The sequence below is a fragment of the Pelophylax lessonae genome (genome assembly GCF_965119305.1).
Source record: "Pelophylax lessonae genome assembly, chromosome: 5".
Lineage (NCBI taxonomy): Eukaryota > Metazoa > Chordata > Amphibia > Anura > Ranidae > Pelophylax > Pelophylax lessonae.
This window is the reverse complement of record NC_138772.1, coordinates 98,933,361-98,953,302: the sequence shown is the minus strand read 5'-3', so window position 1 is coordinate 98,953,302 and position 19,942 is coordinate 98,933,361. Positions and strand designations below refer to the sequence as shown.

General features: G+C 39.2%; 1 protein-coding gene across 5 annotated transcripts in view; it reads right to left on the bottom strand.

Annotated features, from left to right (window-relative positions):
- The window catches only part of DIP2C (disco interacting protein 2 homolog C), a 762,684-nt gene that overhangs the window by 60,359 nt on the left and 682,383 nt on the right, over nt 1–19,942 (bottom strand). For all 5 annotated transcript variants that reach the window (XM_082258569.1, XM_082258570.1, XM_082258572.1 and 2 more), the window contains 4 exons: nt 18,471–18,580; nt 12,431–12,561; nt 6,971–7,139; nt 4,526–4,696 (listed from right to left, as the gene is read on the bottom strand). In XM_082258569.1, coding sequence (XP_082114695.1) covers nt 4,526–4,696; nt 6,971–7,139; nt 12,431–12,561; nt 18,471–18,580 — 581 coding nt within the window. The remainder of the gene's footprint in view (nt 1–4,525; nt 4,697–6,970; nt 7,140–12,430; nt 12,562–18,470; nt 18,581–19,942) is intronic.

Here is a 19,942-nt window from a genome sequence, read left to right as displayed (position 1 = left end):
GAAAATCAGTGATGGAAAAGGGTCTGAGGGTACCTGTAAATGACAGACCTAGCAATAGCATGCAATGCCAAGTCACATCTAACAAAGCTAGCTAAATATTGTCATGCATGAAACAGGGCATACACTCCAGAGATAAATCATAAACTATACCCCTTTACAAAACACTTGTTTGGCCTCATCTTGAATACGCAGATCGGTTTTGGTCAACAATCTGCAAAAAACGATGCTGGGCAACATAATTAATAAAGGGGGTGGAGGACCTAAGCTACGAGAATTAATTACATAGATACGATTACATTTTACAAATGTATTAAAGGTGACTTCAATAACTAATAAACAATTTACTTTAAGGTCCCTGAAGAGGACATGTGCCCACGATCTGAGGTTAAAAGAAAGGAGATTTAACTTAGATTAAGGAAAGGGTTCTTTACTGATAGAGCAGTAAAAAGTGGAATTTCCTGAGGTCTAATGATACTAGCTGAGAGTGTCGAACACTTCAAAAAAATTTAAGATGACTTCCTTAGGAAGCAGGATATACGGGGTTTTGGGAATTGTTGAAGATAAAAATCACACACATACAAACTGGCTGGATCTGAGTCTTTTTTTTTTTTAAATCTTATATATTATACAACTCTGCATATATAATACAAAAAAAATTTAAATGATGTAAAATAAAACAGAAATTGCAGCATAAAATTCAGAATTAAAAATATGTACATGTTGAAAATGTATCACTGTTTCCTTTAATGGTACATAGGAAGGAGCTCTGAACCTAGTCAAAAAATCTTTATAACCATTAACGGTACTGTGAACTATTGTTTTTAAGACAGCTCTTTACAATATTCATGTATGATCTTCAAATGTATGGTTTAAAACAGAGATTATTTTTATTATTAAACAAGTTATTAAACCAATTCTAACTGCTATGTGACACAGGCAACCCAAAGTTAATGTAATCTGAGGTTTGTGGCAAATATAGGCCAATAGGTTATACCTGTTCGTGAACATATAAGATGTGCAGCTTCACTATGATGGTTTTCCTTCTGTGTGCTCAGCTCTGTTTTATTTCATATTTTCAATGCAATGGGTATTCAGTTTTCTCAATATTTAGGTCCACCTTCAAAGAGTCACAGAGGACCCTTTAATGTAATACACAAGTCTAACCCAAAACAGAAAGAAACCATTGGAAAAAATACTACCTTGCTGGTACTGAATCTTATTATCTGTGTGAGTATAGAATATGAAGTTTCCTAAGAGCTAATTCATAAACAGTGTGCTGTGCAGTCTGGTGGGATTGCCACAGTGCCGATCTCAGTGCATCGCACTGTCCATTTTTTTTTATTGATCTTTATCGAAATTTCCCAGAGAAATTTCAATAAGTTCAATTGGCCACTGCACAGTGCGAGGCGGTGGATTGCAGTGCATGCAGTACATTTTTCAGCACACACCAGGCACCGCAATGCAGTGCTATGAACTGAGCACACAGGAGACAAGGCATTTTGCATAGACATGCAATACGTGGGAATGCACTGGAATAGCCAACGAAGTTCCAACACATCTGGTGTGAAAGAACCCAAAAGACAAAGGCAAAAGGATGAAAATGTAACTAGCAACTAAACCAAAAATGCATCATATATAATGCAGTATGATGCAGTTTGTCCTTTGCATTAACACAGCTGTTTTTGTTTTGCTCCCCCCACCCACCATATCCCCAGCAGTAACACGTTTTTACCCGTTGATCCTGCCAGAAGATCTGTTCTTTTTTACTTATTTTAATAGTTCACGTAATCCAGCAAAGGTGGCAGCTAGGAGGGTTGGGACAAACCATCTAAAACTGATAGTGATAATTACAACAATCATTTTTTTATGTATGGTTTCAATATTTTTTTCCCAAACGAAAACAAAATCTGTTGCTCTAACTGCTTAACAAAGTGTTTGCTGAAGTTAGTCTCTAATTTGTCACTTACTTTAATTATAGAGAAAAAAAGGAGGGCACAGGGGTGTATTAAAAAGGTATTTTTAATTGGAAAGGAAACAATATCATAACAGTAAGTGATTGTAGGTTTACAGAGGTGTCAGAAGTGCAGTGCAACACCCCATAGTTTGGAAACCACTGTCATTCATAGCTGCTCCCTGTATAGCATTTGCAGCATAAGTGGCCGCAGAAATACCTTTTACTAAAAGAAGCTTCCTGAGCTGTAAAAAAAAACAAATTTAAGGTCACTGCCCCTTTGTCAAGCCTCTCTGTACCAGCTGGATCATTGAGGAGCTTTACGATTTGTAGTGGCTGAAATCTCCCAGGACAATATGGCCTGAAGTGGCTGATGGGGTTGTACAAGTTATATCATGTGCACTACTGCAAGTGATTATTTTTTTTTTTACACTTACTATCCTGTCCACAGGGCGACAACACTGCTGGACGATTTCACTGCAGAGCGAACAGCACTGTTGCCCTATTACAGCATGTTGAGAAATAACGGATCTACTCACAGGATCAATAGATAGTAGAACTTTGTTACAGGAAGGACTTAGAAAAACAAAAACCGCAGGGAAAATGCTAGTGACAGACTTCAGCATATATGTACATTTTCTATTTTACCTATGGCTCTTATAATGATTTTGTATTTTATGAATGCACAATTTCAGAAGTCAAAAAGCCACTGTACTCTAATTAAACTCATGTAGACACTTCAATTGGTTGAATCAGTTGAACTGTCAGAGTATAGTCTATATAACATCCCTATCAATATAAACAGAATCTAGAAATGGCTCCTGCCCATCAAGTACACAAAAGAAAAATAAACAATACACCACTCAGTTTCTGAAATGTTTGTGCTGACTTTTTGCATTGTGAGTTTTAAAGTTCTTAACTGTTAAAGGCAAACTATAAAAGTTTTAAGCTAAAATCTGGGAAAACGAAAACTCTTCCCCAGCAGTGGTGCTTTTTTGTCTAATAAGACCGGGTGGAGCAGATTTACTTACCTGATCTTCTGCTCCCACAGGCTCCTTCACACTGCTAGACTATTCCCAGCAGCCTCTTCTCCCCTACGCTCTGGCGGTCCTCTGATGTCAGCAAGACCGATGCAGGTCCCAAAGCCCTGAGGGTCAGTCTATTACCAGAACGTATAGGAGTGTCGTCTGCTGGGGGAGCGAAGTATCAAGTAAGTAAAAGTGCTTTTCCCATCCCCTAGACAGAAATAATCTAGCTAGAGTGAACTGATGCTCTATAAGTTATTTATCACAAATCTAGTTACAAATGCAGGACTACCTCCATAGAGAACACTGGTAATAACTGGTCCTTCCCAAACAGTACAGAGGCTGCTTATCCCCACAAACACCAGTACATGCACACCAGCTCCAAAAACTCAGTCTAGGGGATGTATTTTTGAAATGTATTGATTGAAGAACTTTACACAGTAGAGGCGTTAGGGCATAGGATAGTCCATAAAGTTGCTAAGTAACAGAAGAACACTCTTCCCTGCAGTTCCTATACAAGTATCCTGTCGAGGACACAGGGGGATGGCCAGTATTCTGACACAGGGTCAGCACTCATAGGTCCCTAGGACAGTAGCACACATTCCAGCTTCCTCCGGACACTTCCTAGTGAGGTAGAAAATCCTCCTCCAGAACAGACCCCTTAGGGTGAAGTCCTACAGCCAGCTCCTCAATAGATTGCCTCAGGTTCTCTACAGGCCGCCTCAGAGGGACAGCAACCCCAGAGGCTTTGAAATCCTCCCTTTCGAGGAAAGAACACTCTCACCAGGACTCAAAACCATTTATCACCTCTCCAGCCACCTTTTAGACACTCTCCTCCATGGATGGGCTGGTCTTTTGAGTTTCCCAGCCCTATGTTCTGGAAACTTCTTCCAGAAGCAGGGGAAACCAGCCTGTGAAACCTTGAACTGATCAGTTCAAACACTGCTCCCTTGACTATAAAAGGTGCCTAAAATGAAATCTGCCTAGCATCCTGCGCTAGGAGGGAAGTATACAAATAAAAATGTAATTAGGGGTGTACCATGATACAGAATTCACAGAGCATTCTGACTTATCTAACGAGAAAGTACAACAGAAGGTGGCCCCCTTCAGTCTCTCCCTCTCTCTGGACAACTAATATTAGAGCGGGAGAAGGAGGAGCAAAAGAAAAAAGTAAATTTTCCGACACATAACCTTGTGTGTGTGTACAGTTTAACTAGAGCTACTGACCTCTGTAAAAAGCAAATTATTTTAACAGAAGAGTCTGGAACAGATGTGAAAAACTGCTAAAAGCACCACCTGTTTGCTGTATAATAGAAAATATGTTCCTATGTAGTATTGGCTAAAAAAAATATTTAATTCAATGTTTCTGAGATCTACAAGAGCCATCAGGCTACAATATTTCTTCACAAACTTAGCTAGAAATAATTACAATTTTTGGTGCAGTAGACATGTATGATGAAATTGACAAAGATAATTGCAGATTGTTAACTATACATTAAACATAATATATCTACAGGATGATAAAATAAGAGCAGGCTTTTTACAGTACCTGTAAACATATGGCTAGGTTAACCCTGCAGCCAAATGATGTGCTAACGGCCCTTGGATGGAGACCCAGGTCTTTAAATAACTTTGAAAAAGACTGGGTTAGAGAAATTCGAGGACGCTCCTCAGCCACGACCACACAGGTCCGTACTCTAGAAAGGTCCAATCCCCTAGCCTACAAGACAAATGCCAAGGGTTATTATTGCCCCACAAACACATTATAAGCATAACTAATACAACACTAGAGGAGTCTAACAGAACAAAAGAAAAATTGTGACTAACCCTAAACAAATCACTGACAAATACAGAATAGGTTTTCCGGATTTTAAACATCAATAGTAAAACATTCCACGTGTTTAGCAAGGTGAATGAGAGGTCATGGAATTATGGAGGATTTATACAAGACTGTTAAAGAGGAAATGTAATAATTTTGATGACTGTATCCTGGTTTGCTTACATACCGTAAAATGTGCGAATGATGTGACTTATAGTACAACCACAAACAGACAAAAGGGGGAAAGCACTTCATAAATATGACATGTTTTAAGAACTCGAGAACAGATTGGTGTTTAATCCAAGCACTATGTCTGCCAATAACGTGATTTGGCATAAATGTGATGTGGACATACCTAGGTTTAAGGAGCTCTAATTCTTTTATAACTATGTTAAGTATTATTACTGAAACCTTGTTAATAATGTGTTATGTGCACATTTCTGAAGGCAGGCTAGGTGGTTTGAATTTACTTCACAAAACTTTTCCTTTTAATTCAGGCCACACAAAGGCTTACTCTACCATCTGGCCCAAAAAGAATAAGTAACATCCATTTTACTTGCAAGGAGGCCCAAATAAAGGTTTGGATTGAAGCACAAACTGATCAGATCCAATAACATATAAACTACATTCAGCATGGGTGAGAAATATCCTATTTTCATCATTCAGTAATTGCTATTATCTAAATGGTTTTGGGCGCCCCAACACACTTTCATTTTTGAGTGAAATGCCACTAGTATCATAACACCTGCTTAAAGTAAATATCTTATTTAGAAAGCTGCATGCTAAAGGAAAAGCATATTCCTATATATGCATGAATGTACTTTTCAATGATTTCTTGAGCTGGCCTTCTGCTAAGTACCGTTGAGTACTGGCCCACCCCTTTCCATACTTCACTTCTGGTGATCAAACACAATGGGTGGGTACAGTAAATAATAGGTGCTGGGGGGACAGACCAGAATATAAATGGGATTTCCAAAGTTGGCAAATTCATATCTGAACTAACTGTGCTGGAGACTAAGTCTGTGCCTGAGGGTATCCACTCTTTATTAATTTTGCAGCTACACAAATTTTGGTTTTAATGAAGCACTTTCTTTAATGCTAAATAGAATTTATTTTTTTTTTTTTTAAAGTACTATTTATACGCTCTAAAAAAATTTCAACACAAAATTCCAGTGGCATGAATTTCAGCAATATCTTTGAGGACAGGTTCTGGATTGAGACCGAATACTATGTGCACAATCCTGCTCAATTGGAGCATAAACTATCCTTTAATTCCAGCTCAGGCCCAGGTTGGTGGGAATAGTTAGATTCCAGAGTGCCAATACCGAACACACACCTTTTAAAAGAGGAAATCAGTAAGGGTTTTCAATAATTGAGTTAATGAATATTTATTTTATATTTAGAGTCACCTTGACCAAATTATAATTATCCAACTTGGAAGTGGCCTCAAAATTTCTGCATTGTTTACGCACTTTAGAGTTCAACAGAGAAATAAATTGCACAAACACCACCCCCTATGCTATGGAAATGAAGGGGGGGGGGGTCATGTACTTCTTACATCCTTCCTGTCTTAGGGTAAGAATAATGCTCCTTCATAGATAGGGAGCATCGGGTGTTGTCATAATAGGACAGGAAGTGAGTTAATGTCAGGAGCTGCAATAAATTACATTTTTTGTTCTTTGGGTACTTTAGAGAAAATACAATAAAGGGTAGCCCAAATACCTCCCCCCTTCCCCCATAACTAATATTTCATGAGATAGTTGATGTTGAAGGGCCATGTCCACCCTTGATTTCTTAGGGTCACCAGTGACAGAAATCAAGTTCTAAGGTCTGTGCATCCTCTGCAACCATTATGAAATGAAGCCAATCGAGGGAATACAAATGCCTTGAGCCTCTAATGATTATAGTAAATGACTGCTACAGGTAAGCAGAGCTGGGAATTGGTCAACAAACCCACCATGAGATGGATAAAAAGATGGTGCTTGATTCAACATGATGGCATTAACACTATAATGAAATGACTGTTTTGGATAGTCAGTCATATTAAGATTTTGCTTAGAAACATAGATATAATAATATATGCAGGGATAGCAATGACAAGATTATAATATTATGCAGACTTGACCATACGTTACAGATAAAGAACTTGACTTAGGGATAAAATGCTTGCATTACCTTTAAGGATTCGGTCTGCAAGCCAAGTCCCTTGGTACAGAGTTCCATTACAGAGTAGGAACAGAATGTGTCTCTGACTTTGTACTGACTCACAGCAAGAAGCCACAAGGCAGGATTGATCTCCAGCTCTGAGGGAGGAATCAGAATAGACTGGTGTCCTGAATACACGCTGTAAAGACATGAGACATATTAGCATGCACTCTGAGTCAGGCTGCAGTATTTTATTACATGAACATTGCTGACAAGGCAAACTGCTATGACCCAAACATAGCTATTAAATCTAATTTACTTTTTTATGGCACTAATCTATGGTGTGTTTCTTATTTGCTGACATACAGGACAGGGCCGAGTAATAATAAAACAACCTGAAATTTGAAGATGAGGTTTAAAATCAAAACATCAAGTTTACTGCTAATCTACTTCTGAAAATGCTAGTTGCTTGGCTGTCACTAGCTAAAGGATTAGTTCATTTTTAATGGCTTATGCCAAAAACCCTCCCTATGCATTACAGCATTATCAGTATATTAATATGCAGTGCAGAATTTTGGGACATAATGCTTATGTTTTAAGCTGCCTATTCAATTGCTCTCCCTTCTGCCCTGCAGATGGCCGTGGATACATAGCACAGCCAACTCACAAATTAGAAATCGGCTTCATTCTATACCCAGGCATGTGCAATCCATGCTTTCTAGCAGCTCAACATTCTGCAAAAGTAAAAGAGAGCAGACTGCGCATGTGTTGGTAGGAAACAAAGCCAAGTGCACTTTTTTGAGTTTTTGGGGCCATGCATTCAACTCTTGTTACATCCTGGCATCTACACAACAGAAGGGGATACCAATGAAATTAGAAGCCCAAAAAGTAAGCATTATTTTACAAAATGGAGCACTGCATATTAGTGTACGGAGGATATTGTAGGGCCTATGGATTTTTTTGGCAAAAGTAATTAAAGGTAAACTAACCCTTTACATGCTTTAGGATCTAGAGCCAAAAACTAGCTAACAAAGACAAAATCTGATCCACATGCTTATTCTAATATAGAGACACAGAAGAGGTTGAATGCACTGGATTAGAATGACAGTTCACCAACTAGCATCTTCAGAAGAAAAAGAAAAAAAAAATGGCGGCATATAGATTTCTTTTAGTACTGGTTTCCTTTTATTAAAAGTCCAGTGGCATAATGGTAAACCTAAGAGTCTGTATCGGTGGGCATCCAACAGTTTTTGCATTCCAATACAAATCTATGGCTATGCAAAACCTACCTAATGCAGGTCAGAAGCAGGTCAATAAATTCTGAATTATCTCAGGACCGTTTTAATCAGATGTGAAACTTATGCCATCAACACAGGCCCTAAAACCCAAATTACTATTTAAAAGCAACAGTAGTACCATTAAAAAAAAAATAGATTACAGAAAGTCTTCACAAGTGTAAGTTGATACATTTCCTGTAAAAATCAAGCTTAGCTTTACCCGATTCTGATTCTCTTTGTGGTCACTGTGAACACCTATCATAGCCAAGCTCAACTTTTACAAGAAAGTGTGGGGTCCAGACACAGTTTCCAAAGTTTTTACTGAGGTTGCATCGAGCCGGATGCACTGCTTCTATTGTTGCATTAGAAGACAGTGAAGAGTTGGTTGAAGTATCCGAAGAGAAAATAATAAACTAGTTAAGCGAAAAATTATTTCTCTGAAGAGGTCTATCACCTTAGGACACTAGCAAAAAAAGTTGAGGACTCATGGAGTGGGGTAGGTTTATTCGGGGGACAACCAGGAGGCATTTCATCGAAAGCTTGCCAGTGTTCAATCAACTCAAGGTACCGGCCTATAACCCTAAGGTCCACTCTATGAATACTCAGTTTGTGTCCTGTACTGTACAATTGATATATATATATATATATATATATATATATATATATATATATATATATATATATATATACAGATGCAAGAAAAAGTATGTGAACCCTTTGGAATGATATGGATTCTGCACAAATTGGTCATAAAATGTGATCTGATCATCATCTAAGTCACAACAATAGACAATCACAGTCTGCTTAAACTAATAACACACAAAGAATGAAATGTTGCCATGTTTTTATTGAACACACCATGTAAACATTCACAGTGCAGGTGGAAAAAGTATGTGAACCCCTAGACTAATGACATCTCCAAGAGCTAATTGGAGTGAGATGTCAGCCAACTGGAGTCCAATCAATGAGATGTGATTGGAGGTGTTGGTTACAGCTGCCCTGCCCTATAAAAACACACACACACCAGTTCTGGGTTTGCTTTCAGAAGAAGCATTGCCTGATGAGAATGATGCCTCGCACAAAAGAGCTCTAAGAAGACCTACGATTAAGAATTGTTGACTTGCATAAAGCTGGAAAGGGTTATAAAAGTATCTCCAAAAGCCTTGCTGTTCATCAGTCCACGGTAAGACAAATGGTCTATGAATGGAGAAAGTTCAGCACTGCTGCTACTCTCCCTAGGAGTGGCCGCCCTGTAAAGATGACTGCAAGAGCACAGCGCAGACTGCTCAATGAGGTGAAGAAGAATCCTAGAGAGTCAGCTATAAGGCCCGTACACACGTACCGATCGTCGGCATACAAACGTCGGCGGACGAAAGATCTGCCGATTGTACGCGTGTTAGTATGGTGCCTCCGACAGCTGTCTGCGCACAATCCGCGGACAAAAGTCTTTCTTGCAAACATGAAAATTTTTGTCTGCGGACACCAGAACGGACGATTGTTCGCCTGTCAGTACAGAATTCGGCCGACAGACCGCAGATTTGCAAGACTGGGCATGCTCAGAAAATAAAAAACACAGGGAAAGTTAACCATTACATGACATCACTTCTGCAGTCAGCTGAAGTCTGCAGACAAAATTCTTGTGCTGTCCTTGTGCTGTCTTTGCACTTTTCAACAGACACCGACATCCCGGGGAGAAAAGACAAACATTTGTATGACGACGATCTGCGTGTGTGTACGGGGCTAAAGACTTACAAAAGTCACTGAAAAATTCTACAATCCCTGTTAGCGAATCTACAATATGTAAAACACTAAACAAGAATGGATTTCATGGGAGGATACCACAGAGGAAGCCACTGCTGTCCAAACCATACATTGCTGCACGTTTACAGTTTGTACACCTGGATGTTCCACAGCAGTACTGGCAAAATATTCTGTGGACAGATGAAACCAAAGTTGAGTTGTTTGGAAGAAACACACAACACTGTGTGGCGAAAAAGAGGCACAGCACACCAAAATCAAAACCTCATCCCAACTGTGAAGTATGGTGGTGGGGGCATCATGGTTTGGGACTGCTTTGCTGCGTCAGGGCCTGGACGGATTGCTATCATCGCAGGAACAATGAATTCCCAAGTTTATCAAGACATTTTGCATTGCATTAAGGCCATCTGTCTACCAGCTGAAGCTCAACAGAAGATGGGTGTTGCTACAGGACAATGACCCAAAGCATAGAAGTAAATCAACAACAGAATGGCTTATGCCCCGTACACACGTGCAGATTATCTGCAGACTTTTGTCTGCAGACTTACCTTTTCTATGTAGTGCAAGGGCCTGCCGGATTGCATACAAATTGAAAGTGTTTAGGTTTGACCTCATATTATATGGTTTTGGTAAGTCTGCAGACAAAAGTCTTCAGATAATCTGCACGTGTGTATGGGGCATTAAACAGAAGAAAATACGCCTTCTGAAGTTCTGACCTCAACCCGATTGAGATGCTGTGGCATGAAATCAAGAAAGCGATTCACACCAAACATACCAAGAATATTGCTGAACTGAAACAGTTCTGTAAAGAGGAAGGGTCAAGAATTACTCCTGACCATTGTGCACGTCTGATCTGCAACTACAGGAAACGTTTGGTTGAAGTTATTGCTGCCAAAGGAGGTTCAACCAGTTATTAAATCCAAGGGTTCACATACTTTTTCCACCTGCACTGTGAATGTTAACATTGTGTGTTCAATAAAAACATGGCAACATTTCATTCTTTGTGTGTTAATAGTTTAAGCAGACTGTGATTGTCTATTGTTGTGACTTAGATGATGATCAGATCACATTTTATGACCAATTTGTGCAGAAATCCATTATCATTCCAAAGGGTTCACATACTTTTTCTTGCAGCTATATATATATATATATATATATATATATATATATATATATATATATATATATATATATATATATATATATAGCTTCTGCTGACCATGGAGGTATTTATGTCTGATCAATTGATCATTCTAAGATGCAGCTTTCACTGAAAGATAGCCTTTGTTTTTGCTAATTTTGTACCACATTCTTGGTCTGAATTGGGCCCCGGGCAGTTTAAGTCATAATGGGCTAGTATGCATTGCATACTAGCCCATTATGACAGACTTACCTGTAAACTAAGCCCTCCAGCGGGACACGCTGTCCCCGCTGTAGGCGCTTCCTTCTTCACCCGGTCTTCCGTCCAGGTTTGCAGGCTTCAGCAGTATAAATGGCTGAGCTGTGATGACATCACTCCCACGCACACCACTGTTTACGGCACAGGACTCTGCATGAACAGCACAGGTATGCCGTTTCCTCAAAGTGCTAACGCCAGTGATGTCATTGGCTGCTTCTAAAGTAAATATCTCCTAAATGCTGCACTTTAAGGAGATATTTACTTTACCGATTGGTAAGCCTTATTATAGGTTTACTTATAGGTAAAAATCAACCAAGGGAGTTTACTCCCACTTTAAGCTCAAAGCACTCTCTTGCTATTGGCCCAAGTGTCACTAGTCCGACTAGCCCACTAGTCACTGACTGACATCCTTCTTTTTAGATCAACACAGATGCAATTAAGCTTGTGGAAAAGTGCGCAGCATTAAGCTGTTCAAACCAGACCACACAACTAAGAAAACTATTGCTGGCCAAACACCAATAGATTCCTCCATCCACTTTATTTTATTCTGAGAGCTAGTGTTGGCTCCTGTCAGAATACAGTGGGTGCTTCCAAACAGTGGCTGCACCCGAATGGCTGCAGTCACTGTTCAGCCCAGAATTATTTGCCATTTTCCATATTAAAGAATGTTGGGTGTCAGGGTGCCAAAATTCAATCAGTGTAAGGCCAACTTTAATGTGAAAAACACAGAACAATGGTATGTTTCAGCAACTCCTTTTTAAATATGAAAATGTATAAAAAAGAAAGTTGAACTAGGCATTTAGAAGAGATTACTTATGTGCATGCAGTACATATTCACTGACCAGTGTAGATCTCAGCTACCGATTATGAAAGCACAATGTAGTACAGCAATGTCCCTTCTCCCACATAAAATTATAAGATGAATATTTGAATAATTTACAAACCGACAAAAATCCCCATCACAGAATTTATGGGTTCACACTGAAGTGTGTATTTGTGCACTTATAAGACATTTTGGACAGAACACATTCGATAGATTGCACATGAAAAACATACCTACAGAGGCACCACAGGACAAAGCCCAATCCACAGTAAGGATCCAGACATATAGCCACCTCTCTGGATGGGTAGAGTTCACACTGCAATTTAATGGATCGACAGAAGGCACTAGTGGCTGCATGGGACATCTAAAAGCAAACACTGTCTGTTATGACCGGGCCTTAGAATAAAACAATTTGGTAAGTGATTATCAGACAAAACCACTTATAAAAAGAAACAACAAAAACTGCAACTGTCTTCCAACTGGAATATAAAACGTACAAGGCAAAAAAAGAGCACAAAAAGGCAGTACTGGGTTCGCATTTGCAATAAGCAAAGCATTATGTACAGTATACTGTATATATTTCCATAAACATACAGCCTTATACCAAAATGGATTAAATTCATTAATTTTCCTCAAAATTCTTCAAACAATCCCCCATAATGACAACGTGAAGGAAGTCTGTTTGAAATCTTTGCAAATTTATTTAAAATAAAAAAAACGGAAAAAAAAAAAAAAAATCACATGTACGTAAGTATTCACAGCCTTTGCTTTACTTTGTTGAAGCACATTTAACACCAATTACAGCCTCAAGCCTTTTTGAGTATGATGCTACAAGCTTGGCACACTTTTTTTGTGCAGGTTCTCCCATTCTTCTTTGCAGGACTCTCAAGCTCCATAAGGTTGGATGGGGAGCGTTGGTGCACAGCCATTTTTAGATCTCTCCAGAGATGTTCAATCGGTTTCAAGTCTGGGCTCTGGCTAGGCCACTCAAGGACATTCACAGAGTTGTCCCGAAGCAACTTCTTTGTTATCTTGGTTGTGTGCTTATGGTCGTTGTCCTGTTGGAAGATGAACCTTTGCCCCAGTCTGTGTTCCAGAGCTCTCTGGAGCAGGTTTTCATTAAGGATGTCTCTGTACATTGCTGCATTCATCTTTCCCTCAATCCTGACTAATCTCCCAGTTCCTGCCACTAAAAAACATCTCCATAGCATGATTCTGACACCACCATGCTTCACTGTAGGGATGGTATTGGTCAGGTGATGAGAGGTGCCTGGTTTCCTCCAGACATGACGTTTGCCATGCTGGCCAAAGAGTTCAATCTTTCATTCATCAGACCAGATAATTTTGTTTCTCATAGTCAGAGTCCTTCAGATGCCTTTTGTCAAACTCCAGGCGAGCTGTCATGCTTATTACTGAGGAGTGGCTTCTGACTGGCCACTTTACCATACAGGCATGATTGGTGGAGTGCTGCAGAGATGGTTGTTCTTCTGGAAGGTTCTCCTTTCTCCACAGAGAAACGCTGGAGCTCTGTCAGAGTGACCTTTGGATTCTCGGTCACCTCCTTGACTAAGGCCCCTCTCCCCCGATCGCTCAGTTTGGCCATGCAGCCTGCTCAATGAAGAATCCTGGCGGTTCCAAACTTATAATATTTAATGACGACGAAGGCCACTGTGCTCATTGGGACCTTCATTGCTGCAGATATTTTTCTGTACCCTTCCCCAGATCTGTGCCTTGATACAATCCTGTCCCAGAGGTCTACAGACAATTCCTTGGACTTAATGACTTGGCTTGTGCTCTGACATGCACTGTTAACTGTGGGACCTTATATAGACAGGTGTGTGCCTTTCCAAATTATGTCCAATCAACTGAATTTACCATAGGTGTACTCCAGTCAAGTTGTAGAAACATCTGAAGGATGATCAGTGGAAACAGGATGCACCTGAACTAAATTTTGAGTGTCATGACAAAGACTGTGAATACTTATGTACATTTTTTTTATTTTTAATACATTTGCAAAGATTTCAAACAAAATTCTTTTACATGGTCATTATGGGGTATTGTTTGTAGAATTCTGAGAAAAATAATGAATTTAATCCATTTTGGAATAAGGCTGTAACATAACAAAATGTGGTAAAAGTGAAGTGCTGTGAATACTTTCCAGATGCAGTGTATAATATGACCAAAAGCTATATTTACATATAACTATCGTGGCTGTCTGAATCTGTCTTCATATCAGCTTCCTTTAACCCACTGCATAGCAGCAGTCAGCCCGAGGGTGGGTGGGGGGGGGGGGTTGGGGGGAATACACTAAACCAATTGGGGCTCTTTTGCTTTGCACAGTGCTTACCAGTCTAAGATTAAACATGCTAAATGGGGCTAGCAGAAGGTTGATTTTATTAGTGGCCTGCTTTTCTTTCATTCTCCAATCAGAAGTTGGGGGAAGAGAGAGGACTAAAGCCTCGTACACACAATGAGAATATCGGACGGATTATCGTTCGCTTTTTTTTTTTTGCATGCTAGTCTCATATTGAGTGACTCAACTTACAAAATTTCTCGTACAATAGAATACAACTTCGGAAGTGTTGTAAAGGATTGTATTCTTTTGTTTCCGAGCATACGTAGTCTTGCTATTAAAATTTTTTTTTTTGGATGAAAACTGTACTGATTAATTGTAAATCATATGATCTGGTAACATTTTCATGTTTGTCCCTTAGGATAATTTGGCTTTTGATCGGCTCTCAAAAGCTGTCTATGAACGATCAAATTGACGTAAATCACGTCGAAAACGTTATTTTACGTACAATTTTTTGATCATGTGTATAAGGCTTAAGAAAGCAAGACTTCAGCAGGCATTTTTTCCCTTCAGTCACACATCAAATGTGTAATTAACATTACCATAATTTGAAGGGAGAAGAGTGCTGAACAACAAGAAAAAACACAAATATGGGGCATATAATGAGATCCTGAGATTATGAATTTTGTCGAGAATTCTGTTTAATGAAAAAAGGAGCTGTTTTAACCATTTATACTTGAACACTGCGACTGATCATGTCACTACAAAGACCCACTCAGTACAGAGGAAGGAAAACGTAAATGGAATTCACAAATAAGTTCCAATTGACAGCCGCAAGTAAGGGTCTGCAATGAAATGTTGTTAAAATCTTTACAATGAATATAACTGTTATTAAGAGAATTGTATTCTTTTTTTTGCAACAAAAGGAGAGTTAAGTAGCATCTGCTAATAAATCACAAACCCCTATGGCACCAAATGTGTTACTAAGGAGCATTATGATAAATTTGGAGTAGGCCCTCATTTAAATTTTTAGTATGCTCCTAATGAACTGAAATAGAAGGCCTGGCCCCAGCTCCTGAGCCATTAAATCTTTATGATAGAGCAGAACATTTTTTACTACATTGGTTGCCTGACTTGAAAATTATAGCTTGTTAGAGCAATCTGTATCAGATTTGTTCTGAATGCAGTTTGCGGTGAGTAAATACAGAACATTTAGAGAAATAACTTTTCCAAGAAAAATCTGCAGGATAAAGCAGGCATTTTAATACTGCGGTGGAGCTGTCACACAGTTAGGTTCTCCGTGTATTATCTTCAGCTTACCTCACAAGAAAACTGTGACTTTAGTTGTCAATAAGAGGAGTTTAAAAAAAAAAAAAACAATTGCATAAGGAATGGCCAGTCGACTGATGGAAAGTAGTGTATAGATTTTAGAAGGCGATCGTACATGCTTGATCCAATGGCCCTCATCAGAGCACTGTAGGGTTATTTACCTAAACCTAAAAGCCTAAATTAACCTGAAAGCCCATTTTGGTTTCAAGGCTCTGTGTGGCCACCAGCAGACTTGAGTAACATCCACAAACATGAGATCATGTTTATCATCATTAATTTATGTCTATGATTTATGGTCTAGGATTACCCTAACAAGCTTTTTTTCTGCACAGTCACGCCATAGTTATACTGGTGACCACTAAAAGTGAAACTAAAATCAATAAACAATAATTATTTTTAAGTCTTATGCAGCTAGTTTTAGTAAATAGATTAAGGTTTATTATATTATTATATTATATTAATTATAATACAATTTTATTTTTTATTTTTTCAGTTTCTTTATGTTTCTGCTCTAGGCTGGAATGATGTCATACATCCTAGAAGTATTCATGGCCATTTGTTTTTCTTCTGGAGGTGGGCAGGAGGAGCTTTTGCATATAAACATACCCTTCTGCCTGCGTGCCTGAGCTAATGGCAGATGGATTCCAGGCAGTAAATGCTACATGAATTATCTGCCCTAACTCAAGATGGCCATGGCTAGAAATGCTATAGGGGTGTTTTTTCAAGGTGATTTCTCAAAAAATGTAAGTATGGAAACATGAATAAATGGGGGATGTTGCTTTGAATATTAAAAACTAATTAAACAGCATTTTCATTTTTGTGGTGCTCAGATATAGTTAAATTCTGCTTTAATCCAATACTGTTTTATGTAATAGCTAGTAGTAATTAGTCTCATTCAACTGAACCTGTTCTATAATGCAGAAATTTTTTGTTGTTTATCCAAACAGCTTGTTTGGTTCTAATGAGCGTCCAATAAGATGGTAAAAAGCCATCTGAACTCTAAATCCGGCATCTCCAAGTGCTAGTATCAAATTTTTACCAAGATTGCCTGGGAATTTCAAAAGATGAGGCAATTTTTTTTTTTATGGGCCAAAACTGAAACTTTCTATTAAAATTTCAATGACTTTTGGGCCTTTCTGAGGGCCCTGGAAATAAACTGAAGCAACATACTGGCACCTGAACACACTTTCTATAATGTATGGGGGAGGTTTAGCTGCTTTAAAATTGCCAAATGTTGCTTTTAAATGTGACGCTTTCAAGCACAGGAATCTGAACAAAAGCCACTGAAAGGCAATGGGGCACAAGAAAAGTGCACCTAACCTTATAGAGTTCTGTCAGCCACATCTTCACTGAATATTATCTACGGGAATGAGAAAGTAAAGTTCAGCTCATTAGCATACCCCTAAAGCTGTAGGTGTAAAATAGTCTCTGCCACCAGTGCCGGATGTAGACCTTAAGGGGTCCAGAGCACTTCAAGTTCTGGGGCCCCTCAACATAGAAAAAAAGTTATATGAAGATCCTCTACTCTCGCCAATTTCATTGAACACTCTGCCATGTTGTTCTGGCAGAATTCTGGTCCAGGGCCACAACTGTCCCGAATTTGACTAATCTTCTAATTTTAGGTAAAATTTGCTTAAAAAGTTATACCTTATTTGAGATCACTGAGAGTCGGATTTGCCCCATGACCCAATCAGGGTCAAGGGGAGTAAGCTTCTCTCTCATGTTTCTCACTGCAATAAATCAATGTTGGCCATTAACTTCACTCCCACACGATGGGGTCGGGGCTGTTGTCTGGCACTTTCCAACATTTTTCTAACTTTTCTCTTGTCCCACCCACTTGTAAACCAGGCAAAAAAATCTGTAACACAAACATCTCAAATATAGAAAAATAATATGAGAAGTTGAAATGTGAAAAATCTGCCAGAAGCCCTCAGGCTTAACTGTTCTGTATCCTGACACTCACACACACACTTTTTAAATAATAAAAAGAATTTTATAATTATTACATTATTAAATTGGTTTTATAAAGGAAGTCTGGGGCCCCCTCTGGCAGGGGGGCAGGGAAATTGCCCCCTTATAAATCTGGCAATGTCTGCCACCAGATCTTCTCTGCATGCCTTCTTAGCATCTTCTACATAGTCGGTATCACATTTCCTCCTGCACTGCTCTTTCTCCTTCAGAGGTTAGTACACACTCTTCCATTATCAGGAAAGCCTGAATCTAAACTTTTAGGGATTCTAATGAGAGCTATTCAAGAGGCTGTATGAGACACAACTGCACATGGCTGTTTCCAGTCTTTGCCTCAAACCCATTGCTTACAGGGTTAATTGGATTCTATAAGCAGTGGTCCTACTGTGCAAACATACTACGCGGTTTTGACTAAAACTGTAAAATCCTATCGCCTTATACCTATGCTGTGCAAAGGGCTTGTAAAAACAGCAGATACAGGCAGAGCATGGTGGAGTGGTATGCTCAAAATCTTATTATGAAGTGGTGTCATCAATGCAAAGGGTGTGTGGCCAGAGGCAAGTACAATCTTTACTTAGCATTACGCTAAACTAAAAAAACACAAATTAGATGAATCAATTATATCAAGGTGGGAAACATCCAAAGTTGGGTAAAGTAGTAATATTATGCAATTGTGTACATACCTTTACCCCTGCAAGCATTCCAGTTGTAGATACACTAAAATCAAGATAAGCCAAGGTTTCTGGGTCAGAGGGCTTGTAGATCTGGGAAGGTCTTTTCTTTGGCAAATCATCTAAGTTAAAACAGAATAGATAGGGTGCAATTATTTCAATTACCTTTCTATATTGCACAAAAGAATTACATCAGCTCATGTAGTAGAGGGTATAATCTGTACTTTCTGAAAACGTTTCAGTCAATTACAGGACAGCAAAATGCGATGTTTGGGTGTGCTAAAAATGGAGAACGCTATAGAACCTCTCTGTCTCTGATGTACAGGGAATGTGATCACACTTAAGGGGCGTACACATGGGCTGAACATCGGGAGGTGTTGGCCAGTTCAATAGAAACCGGCAATTGGCCCATGTGTACAGCAAAGGATCCAACAGAAGACAGCTGAATGTCCGGCTTCTGTCTAAGAGGCAAGACGGAAAAAGGTTTGCCGATCGGCATCTGATCAGCGTTCTCAGCCAATGGCCGATATGCATAGTGTGTTCTGGCCGAGGTAGAGGGGGGGGGGGGGGAATCCCCCTATCAGGACATTGGATTGTTAGTACACAATAGCCTCCTAAGCGCTTAATTTTTAATTTCTTTTTTTTAACTTCGAGACCACTGTATTGAATGAAAAAAAAAAAATTATAGTGCACCAGGTTTTAGACAAAGGCAATGTCATTCATTGTCCCCTGCTGTATCTTACCTGGTTCCACCTTTGTCTTTTTCTTACATACATGGGTGGCAAAGCATGATGCTCTAAACCATTTGTAGACAAGTTTCCACAAGACCTTCCAACCCCTGGCAAATCCTTATTCATTATTATATCGTTCAATAATTTTTTTAATTTGACATGCTATCAGCCTCTTGCAGTCCCTCGTACAGCTGAGCTCAGACTGGGGACATCCAAAAAAGTTAAGAGAGATAAGCTCATTGGTTTGTGGCTTCTCCTTTCACTGCCCAGTCACAGACTGAGTGAGGGACAAGACCTGTAAATGTTACTTAGGCTGGCCATACACGGTTCGAATCTCAGCCTGTTCAGCAGGAACCAGCTGAGATTTGAACTGCTAATGGGCAGACTGAATGTACCAAGTTGATTGGATTCTCTTGCGAATATTGTAAGCGGCTTCTATAGCTGCTAGCAATAATCACTGTTTTCTTCCGCTCCCGCTCCCCTGCCGAGAGAAGATAATGGCCCAGCAGAAGGGTTTTATGCTCCAGCACTGTCTGTGTTGATGGGGGAATCAAGTGAATTTCTTGAAGAAATTCACTCCGCGTATGGCCAGCCCTAATTTCAGCTTAGAAATATCATGTGTCCTTCAGTGACAGGCAGGGCTGTGTAAATCTCAGAACTGGAAGGACAGAAATTGACTTATTTGGAAACATTTATAACAGAAACGAAAAAAAAAGAAAAAAAACTTTTTTTAATTTTTTTTTTTTCGTTTGT